Consider the following 9,784-nt stretch of genomic DNA (forward strand, 5'->3'; position numbering starts at 1 on the left):
AGTGCAGCTCCACTATCTTCACACCCTTTATTGTTCATGCCAAACTTGCTCTATCTCACCTGTCCTGTTACTCTGCCTCTGGCAGTGATTGATGGCCCGTGATTGGCCCAGATGTGGCCCAGATGGATGAATGTGAAACATGTGCTGGTCCACAAAAGATTAGATTGGTGGAATGAAATCACAATTATATTTATACCTCATTTGGTCCTACTTAACACCATAGTTACTGCAATTGCATTACTGCATTATCTCTCCCCAACAATCATAAACAGTGAAAACTATTTCACCTCTGACTATTTTAACCATATGTGTCTGATCTGTGCAAAGTTTTATAAATTATAGTCTGATAGTCCAGAGGCCATAGTTTGCTAGTTTCTTTATTTTCTTTCATTTTACAGAAGTTTTGCAACAGCTAAAAGAGCCAAAACACACCAACTAATAAGACAGAATTGTTCCCCCTGCACACCAAAAAGATTTAAAAAAAGGAATAATACATGTGAGTGATACAACATATCCCCATGTTTATGTTCAGCAAATATGATTCAAATTTACAATCACATTTTAGACATTTTCAAGCATTTGGAACTTATAGAGTGCTTGTGAACTGTCATTGAGTACACTTAGTTTGTAAAAAATAAATGTGATTTTTTTGTGAATTCAATGCATGTATTGTTAATCCTCCAGCAGGTATCATCTCTCTTGTCTTGTCTCCAGAGTCAGAAGATGGCGAGGCACAGCCACTGAAAGAGGAAACAACATTATACAGCAAGCTGTCTAAAGTAGAAGTGCTTTTGTTATCGTCTTACACACCTGTTGCATATCCAGCTCAATCTTCCCTGTGTCAGCTCTCTCCAGAGTCTTAAACATTTCTGGTAGAGAGACAGAAAAAAAGGTTCTGGTAGCTCTCAGAGTCTATAAATCAATATTGGATAAACTGAATAGATAATGTTGTGTTTTGTGGACACTTACTGAAGAGCATTTCCAGTTTAATGAGACAACCCACAAAACAGTCAAAGTCTATGGCATACTGAGCATCGGAATAACGGCTGACAATGGCCTGCAGCACAGCACTGTTGACCTGGAAACCTGGGGAAGAACAATAGCCTCAGTTAGCATGATGTTCTCAAAGGTGTTGGATAATAGCATGGTGCTAATGGTAGAGTTACACAGCCTGGCCCACTCTTATTTGTTCCTGTGGTAAGTATACATGATTTAAATCTATGTGCAGGGAGGGAGTCCTCTAACTGGCTTATCCAGTCTGCCAGGAACTACACACACACACACACACACACACACACACACACACACACACACACACACACACTCAGGTGCCTGTGGGGCTCAGTGGTCAAATACAACCCAGAAAAATGAGCATCATAGGTAAAGTGCTGTATTTACAAAGCTGTATTTTTCCATTTTTACAAGCATGTCATATTTTGAATATGTGTCTCATAACTTGGTATATACAGTACAGGCCAAAAGTTTGGACACACCTTCTCATTCAATGTGTTTCCTTTTTATTTTCATGACTATTTACATTGTAGATTCTCACTGAAGGCATCAAAACTATGAATGAACACATATGGAATTATGTACTTAACAAAAAAGTGTGAAATAACTGAAAACATGTCTTATATTTTAGATTCTTCAAAGTAGCCACCCTTTGCTTTTTTTGATAACTCTGCAAACCCTTGGTGTTCTCTCAATGAGCTTCATGAGGTAGTCACCTGAAATGGTTTTACCTTCACAGGTGTGCTTTGTCAGGGTTAATTAGTGGAATTATTTCCCTTATTAATAAAAAAGCAAAGGGTGGCTACTTTGAAGAATCTAAAATATAAGACATGTTTTCAGTTATTTCACACTTTTTTGTTAAGTACATAATTCCATATGTGTTCATTCATAGTTTTGATGCCTTCAGTGAGAATCTACAATGTAAATTGTCATGAAAATTAAAAGGAAACACATTGAATGAGAAGGTGTGTCCAGACTTGTGGCCTGGACTGTATGTGTGTAAACTATAGTGGCATACTCTGTTAAAAAATAACTAAAGTATGCAGGCAACATATTTAAATAGCTGATTTTGATTCTTATTAGGAAAGCAAATGTTATCCCTGAATTTCAAGCTATAAAATGTAAACTTGCAGAGAAACCTTTGCAGCAAAGCAGTAAGGTTACAATAAATAATGTAAATAAAGAAGGTCTTTTCAGACATATTGATGCCATAACTTTAGTGGATGAGATTCCTCAGGTGATAATGTTTGTTACCTGCTTCAGTGGCGGCGCCTCTCATCTCGTGGGAGTTCATGGTGCCAGAGCTGTCTGTGTCATGTTTCTTGAAGATCGCCTATATGACCCAGGATACAACCAGGTATAACAACCAAAACTCATTTCATATTCATACGCTGCATAAATGACAACTTACCAGGTATTTCTGGATTTTGCTCCAAAGCAAGTTGAATTCCATCAGTCCCAATTTGCCACTTTCATCTTTCTGAGGAATGTTAAGATTTATAAAAAGCACATCCTGGACATATCTTAATTCCACACAGTATATTATAATGCACCCAAATCCCAACATTTTTAAAGTAGAGTTTCAAAACATCAACTGTGGGAGGAGAATTTATTCATTTCTTAAAGAGGATACATCTAGCAGACTGACAAGAAGGCGACATGTCTCCAGGCTGAAGCCATGTGTCTTGATATCAGACCCTGCAAGAAAGTGACACAACATATCTAGCTCTAACTCTTACAGTAAGTCAATGAAAATAAAAAGGCTACTTGTTCATGTATGTAAGAGTTTAAATTTACTCACGCTGAGAGAAATCTTTGTTCAAAATTTCAACCAGTTCAAAGGCCGATACCTCCATGTCCTGTTTGAAAATGCACATTATAAGTTATTTTCTACTGGTTTGTAATCCAGGTTTAGAGCTGTTGATATATTTCTTATATCCAATAGTTCTCATGATGACATACATTGCCATCAGTCTGCTTGAAGATCTCCTTGAAATGAGGATCCACATCACTCTCAGATAGCTCCTCCTGTGAGACGGAGACAGTATGTTACTTATGTCAAATAGGAGAAGCACTGGCTCTTCAAATTTAATTATTTTTTAAATATTGTTAAATTTAGCACAACGTATGTTAAACATTAAGCAATAATCATTTCAAATTGATTGTGAAATGCTATTTCATTTAATCTCAGTACTAAGATGGAAAGAAAAGAATGCCTAACTAATGCAAGAGCAGCTAAATCATTCTGTGGATGTTCTTACCTCCTCTATTGGAATGTCAAAGTCATCCTCCAGTGGACTGAAACAAAAAGAAATGAATACCTCTAACACACTCTGTTGGCGTGCAAGAAAATAACATTAACAGTAAGTTTTGACTGTGAATTGAAGAGTTTTCTGTGACCAAAGAAGGCGCTGACCTCTGAGCTTTGTCCACTAGATGGCTGTATTACAGCAAAGCTCTGAGGTCTACATTAGCCTGCAGACATCAATCAGTCTCTATGTTACCGTAACACAATACCTGGCTGCAGCCGGTTTCTCAGAGAACACCCTGAGAAGGAAGCTGCCATCCTTGTCAGGCTTATAGGTCGAGGGAACAATGGCATATTCTCCTGGAGGAAGTTTAAAACGTTTGCACACTTCCCGTGTGTTGTTGAAAGAGCTGCTCTTGGCCAGATAGCTCTGTTCCAGCAGGACATCTGGACCCAGGTGAACATTGCTTCGGCCTTTGTACTAAAGAGTAACAGGAGAAAAAGTCTTTTATAAATGAAACATTAAAAAGCCACCTAGAAAATCACAATGTAATCAAGCAATACTTGTGACACTTGTGTTGTCTATGTTGCATTTCAAATTTCAGAGAAAGTAGGTATGAAACAGTTCATTTACGAACCTGATCTGGGACCTGTAAAAAGCAAATGAAATGAAAAATCAGTCAAATACAGAGCTCTGATTTCATGATAATGAAACATCAAATTATTCTGAGGTACCTTATAAATGGCAAAGCCAATGCTCTGAAGTTTGCGGCCGAGCCTCTTCTGCTGTCGCCCATCCTTTTGCATGAGCCCAACCAGAATGGTGCATCCATCCTTCCCATCCAGGGGATCATCATCCACATCCTCCAGGCGCACCACAAACTGAGGGTTGGACGAGAATGTGGCTGGAACAGACAAAAGTGTAATTCTGTATATGAAGTGTAACAGAAGTTCATGCTCAGACATACATATGGTTTCTCTGTTACCTGAGAATTTTCGGCAGCCGCCTGCAGTAGAGCCCTTCCTCCACGTCCCTTCATACTGGTAGTGGTTCCAGTGGCCCACTTTATCACTCAGGAGTGTGTCTGGGGTCAAGTTACACATCTCCAGGTTGGAGAACTGCTTGATAAAGTCTGAATAGGATATCCTGAGGAGAGAAACACATTTCTCAACAAAGAACATTGTCTCCATCACTTTTTCTAGTCTGAGCCTAAATAATTTAGTTCATTTGGTGATGGTGAAAATATGTAAATTATTACATTTATTCTCATGGAAATGAAAAGTTAAAGCCAATAGATTTACCAGAATTCTCCATCATCAGCAGCATGGTTCAACTTTGATTTCTCATCTTCACTGAGATTGTTCCATTCATCGGACCTAATTGTGATTTTAAAAAGAATCATACTTTTAGGATAATCCTGGAAATATTTAATGGGAGTTTATGGTTAAAGGGGCGCTATGCAGTATTGACCATTTCTTCTCTGTTTTCAGGATTTTTGCTCCCCCTACAGGTTTCTCTATAGAGCCCCCCCTACAGGTTTCTCTATAGAGCTCCCCCTACAGGTTTCTCTATAGAGCCCCCCCTACAGGTTTCTCTATAGAGCCCTCCCCCCCCCACAGCTCCTATGTTTCCTCTCTCTGTTCCTCTGACAATGCTTTCCTAGCCTTCTGCTTCCTGACCATAGTGTGATTAACTCTATCTCTACCTTGTTAGCTGGTTCCTGAATGGGTGGATGTGTGCAGTGCTGTGAAGCACTTTGTTACATGGTGACACCTGATATCACGCCATACTTCCTGACGCTGAGGCCAGTGGAAAGGTGTGAGGGTGTTTATTCAGCTCACAGGTGCTAGGGGGGAGAGAGACGGCCACCATTCAACCCAAAAAAAAAGTCATATGACCCTTCGAATGGCTCCGAAGCTGTTCAGTTAAGGTCAATTAAGCTACAAAAACTGCATAGTTCCCCTTTAATGGATCTAGAAAGTAATTATTTACTCATCACTCCAAGGCCCAGTCCACTCCTTGCGACCCCATGGGTTCCTGATGCGGACCAGCTGAACCGGCTTACCTTGGATATCAACCTGGTAGAGAACAACAGCAGGCCATGTCATTTGCATGCAGTTGAAAAAAAACAGCATAATGTTGACAGTTTAGATAATCATATACCTCTACTGCCTTAATGACTGAGTATGCATGTCCCTTGAAAAGATTGAGAGCTGTACGTTTCTCTTTCTCATCAGCACTGGTCTTCTGAAAACACCAAGAACAACACTTTAATCTGATGACATGAGAACTTTACTTCTGTTGGTGTGTTGGCTTGTTGTAAACATGCAGATCTGTATGAAAATAAGCAAATTAGTATGAAAATAAGACCTACTTTAATAGAGCAACCAAGCAGTGAACCCAGGCTCAGGGCCTTCTGCATGATTTGGAAGAGATTCGGTGGAGCTTCTTCTTCTTCTTCTTCTTCTTCTTCTTCTTCTGCTAAGGTGTAAATTTCTGCAATCCCTCCTGTGAAATCCTCAAAACCCTCAGTAGCCTTTCCTCCTTTCAGGACCTCATAGCTGCCATACAACCTGTCAGACACAGAGTGATGTGACCAGATTTACCAACTATATATTGTACATTTTCACTGGATTAACGTTTGGCTGAAGCAAAACAAGAGCGATCCATACTTGGCGTAGGCCTTCTCCAGCAGCGCGCTCCAAAACTCTGAGCGCTCCACTGAGTGAACGAAGAGCAGCTTTCCATCTCTTGTTGGTAAACGGTCATCGATCACCACATCCACCCACTCACCAAACTGCCAGATCTGATAAGAAAATATTCCCATCAGTAAACTCAACATCAAATACTTTTATTACTCATGAGCAAGACAATTGTGTGATCCTCTGCATGTCACAGCATGGCAATATAAGGCAACTTAGTACCAAAAACACTATTTCATTGTTTTGTTTTTAACCTATTACCATGAGCCATCATTTTACGGTTATGGTTAAGTCAGATAAGAAGGGCATTTGTCTGACCTGGAAGTGAAATATCCCGGCGTAACCTTCAGTAAAACTCTGTTCCTGGGGCACCACGCGAGGCAGGATGTCCTGGTCTAGAGTCAGACTGGCTATTGCAGCCATAAGCCAGCAGTCACCTACACAGTAAAATCAGAGACATGTTCTGAGATTGAACAATATGTGGCATTCACCGCAGTGCAGCAGATGCTGTAAACAGCAAAAAGTGAAAATCCAAAACACCCCATCATCCATCCATCCATCCATCCATCCATCCATCCATCCATCCATCCATCCATCCCTTCATTCTGTCCCTTCACTTACCCAGCTGTCCTTGGCAAATGTCCGTCCTTGTGGCTCCATCAACAATGAACTTTGGGTTTGGGCACAGCTCCTATATAGAGAACCAAACAATCACAGACAGTTGAACATTTGAGATCAGTTTTGAGAAATCTTTCCTTGGATTGTCCGGTATCACACTACTGAGACAATAGGAGGAAATACAGTTCAATGATTTAGATCTGATGACTGCATTGAAAGTACAGAATACCCCTATGAAAATAATTCACAAACACATGATTCAACACATTTAGGTAAATTCTCTCCCTGAGATTATTAATATAGTGAATAGTATTACAGTATGAGGCTTACATTTAAACTTCTGTGGCTTTCAAGTGTTCTGATCTGAAGTAACGAGGTACAGCTACTTTTTTTTTTTATGTTTTTTACTTCTGCTCTTTTCCAAAATCTTAGTTTACAATATTTGCAATTCAGTAAATGAAAGAAATACAATACTTAATGTCAAGTCAGTGACAAGCTCACCAACCATAGGATCATTTAAAAAACACAGTCTTCCTCTTATGTTTGGTTAGTTTTCATTGCTGTGTTTTTGCTTCCTACCTTTGGCCTTTTCCAAACAACCCCCTTGGTTTCTTTTGAGTCTGGTCCCAGCTCCTTGTAGCCCAGTGATTTGGGCTCAGCTGGGAAGCAGTTGTCCTCAAACAGGCGTCCACTCTTCAAACACTGCTGGCGCAGAGTCTCATAATCCTGCTGGGAGAACTTCACTGCTTTCTTGTTTGTGCCAATGCCTTGTTCCCTGTCCTGCTGACGGACCAGTCGATCTGCCGTGGATGTCATCCTCACCTTGTAAGTGTATATAGCCCTCCTTGGCTGGTGAATGTCCCTCTCTGTGAGCTGAGTTGGGTTGAGGTCTGCTGCTTTGGTCACAGTGTCCTATATAGCTGCCAAAGATGAGGGGAGGATAGGGTGGGATCACAGACAGTTTAGCACTTTTAATACTTTGACACTTTAGCATTCACACACTAAATCTAATATCTAGTAGCTGGTATCATATAGAAGCTGTTAGAGACTTTACTCTGACATATCTACCATCTCTTTATATTATCATATAAAAGCTGTTAGAGACTTTACTCTGACATATCTAACATCTCTTTATATTATCATATAAAAGCTGTTAGAGACTTTACTCTGACATATCTAACATCTCTTTATATTATCATATAAAAGCTGTTAGAGACTTTACTCTGACATATCTACCATCTATTTATATTATCATATAAAAGCTGTTAGAGACTTTACTCTGACATATCTAACATCTCTTTATATTATCATATAAAAGCTGTTAGAGACTTTACTCTGACATATCTACCATCTCTTTATATTATCATATAAAAGCTGTTAGAGACTTTACTCTGACATATCTAACATCTCTTTATATTATCATATAAAAGCTGTTAAAGACTTTACTCTGACATATCTAACAGCTTTTATATTATCATATAAAAGCTGTTATGATATATCTAACATCTCTTCCCTTCCTAACGTAGCATCTTCAGTTTTTTGTAAATGTCTTTACTTGATGGAAGATTATACAGAAAAACCAAATGTGCTGGTCATATGGGATCATAACAGACAGGTTACATCACAGTTAACTTCTTTAGACAAGGACAACAAGACTTCCAGCTAACAGCGGTGTCTGTTAGCATCACTGGCCGGCCAGCAGGGAGGAGATCCCGGCCGCCACCAGCTGGCTGTCCCGTCAGACTGAAGCTTCTGACAACATCGGAGAAAATGTGCAGTTGGCCATCAACGTTTGTAAAACTGATCATATTCAAACTCTACACAGTTAATTTATCTCATAAAAAAGTCTCAATAGTGAATTTAGTGGTGGAATAGCAGATGAAAATTATAAAAAGTTTCCAGTTGTTTGCTGCTGCTAATACGGCAAACTCCCGATCTAGATTATAGAATCGATTCCTTTTTTATAATTTTCGCTGGCCGGCCAGTGATGCTCACAGACACCGCTGTCTGTCTGTCTGTCTGTCTGTCTGTCTGTCTGTCTGTCTCTCTCTCTCTCTCTGTGTGTGTGTGAGATCTCCTCCCTGCTGGCCGGCCAGTGATGCTCCGCTGTTAGCTGGAAGTCTGAAGAAGTAGCCGGGCTGTACTAAAGGCCTTCAGTCAGGAGTGATAGTTGTGAGGAGGCTCCATGTTGGAGAATAGCTCGGAGACTCACCTCACACCGCCGCACCACCCGGAGAAAAGAGTGAGAGAAAGAAAAAGGAGAGGTCGCAGTTCGGACGATGACTATCCGGTTGATTGTGTGTGTGTGTGTGTGTGTGTGTGTGTGTGTGTGTGTGTCCTCGAGATCTGACCACACACAAACACACGTAAGCAGAGCTACCCACACCCATGTTTCTACTGTTGCTTCATTAAATATAACATCAAAAGAGAGAAGTTGTCTGAGTCGTGTTTTAAACAGACACACCTGGGGCGAAGTTGGGAACCAGAATCAGCTTTAAATCCAGTCCTAATCTAGTCCTCACTAACACGGGCCCAGTTATAGTAACTACATGAAAACTTCACGGTTGTAGCATGAAATGTGGTTTGTGTTCAGCCTACATCATCATTTTCTATCATGTGAAACCAGAGCCAGCCTAGTGGTGAATCTGCAGACAGATGCTTAACAGTGTGCTCCTCAGCAGTAAGCTCCCCCTGCTGCTCAGAAGGGGCCTCTGCACCCCTTTGGTTTCAGACCCTCCCACCAGCCTTTGGGCCACGCCTCCTCATTTACATTGACATGTGTCAAGTGCAAATGAAAAGGCAATGTTAAATGAAAATTTAAATCCAATGGTAAATGGAAATTCAAAAGCCAAATATTAAATGAAAATTAAAATCCAATGTTAAATTGAAATTCAAAAGCCAAATATTAAATGAAAATTAAAATCCAATGTTAAATGGAAATTCAAAAGCCAAATATTAAATGAAAATTAAAATCCAATGATAAATTGAAATTCAAAAGCCAAATATTAAATTCAAAAGCCAAAGCCAAATGGAAAATTTAAAAAATAATAATAATATTTTTAATTTGATCCTGCTTTGTTTTCCCTTTGGACTTTCAATTTTTCTTTGGACTTTCAATTTGAATTATGAATAAATATTTCCTCCATAGGAGACGGCCGTGGGTGAAGTGCGACAATAACGGAATCGCGGAGGTTGGGTTTAGGA

General features: G+C 39.8%; 1 protein-coding gene across 1 annotated transcript; it reads right to left on the reverse strand.

The window, feature by feature from the left end:
• Nucleotides 1–453: 453 nt before the first annotated feature.
• On the reverse strand, nucleotides 454–7,407 carry LOC114556646 (calpain-2 catalytic subunit). The gene is made up of 21 exons (XM_028579650.1): nucleotides 7,160–7,407; nucleotides 6,584–6,653; nucleotides 6,281–6,399; nucleotides 5,933–6,066; nucleotides 5,635–5,833; nucleotides 5,424–5,507; nucleotides 5,253–5,338; nucleotides 4,562–4,636; nucleotides 4,246–4,406; nucleotides 3,995–4,164; nucleotides 3,898–3,909; nucleotides 3,529–3,740; nucleotides 3,273–3,309; nucleotides 2,974–3,039; nucleotides 2,813–2,870; nucleotides 2,645–2,709; nucleotides 2,423–2,491; nucleotides 2,266–2,344; nucleotides 970–1,086; nucleotides 811–869; nucleotides 454–740 (listed from the first exon to the last, which is right to left on the reverse strand). The coding sequence occupies exons 1-21, from the start codon at nucleotides 7,394–7,396 to the stop codon at nucleotides 717–719; spliced, it is 2,133 nt and encodes a 710-aa protein (XP_028435451.1). The 5' UTR covers nucleotides 7,397–7,407; the 3' UTR covers nucleotides 454–716.
• Between the last annotated feature and the right edge of the window lie 2,377 nt (nucleotides 7,408–9,784).

Source organism: Perca flavescens, chromosome 6, assembly GCF_004354835.1.
Source record: "Perca flavescens isolate YP-PL-M2 chromosome 6, PFLA_1.0, whole genome shotgun sequence".
NCBI lineage: Eukaryota > Metazoa > Chordata > Actinopteri > Perciformes > Percidae > Perca > Perca flavescens.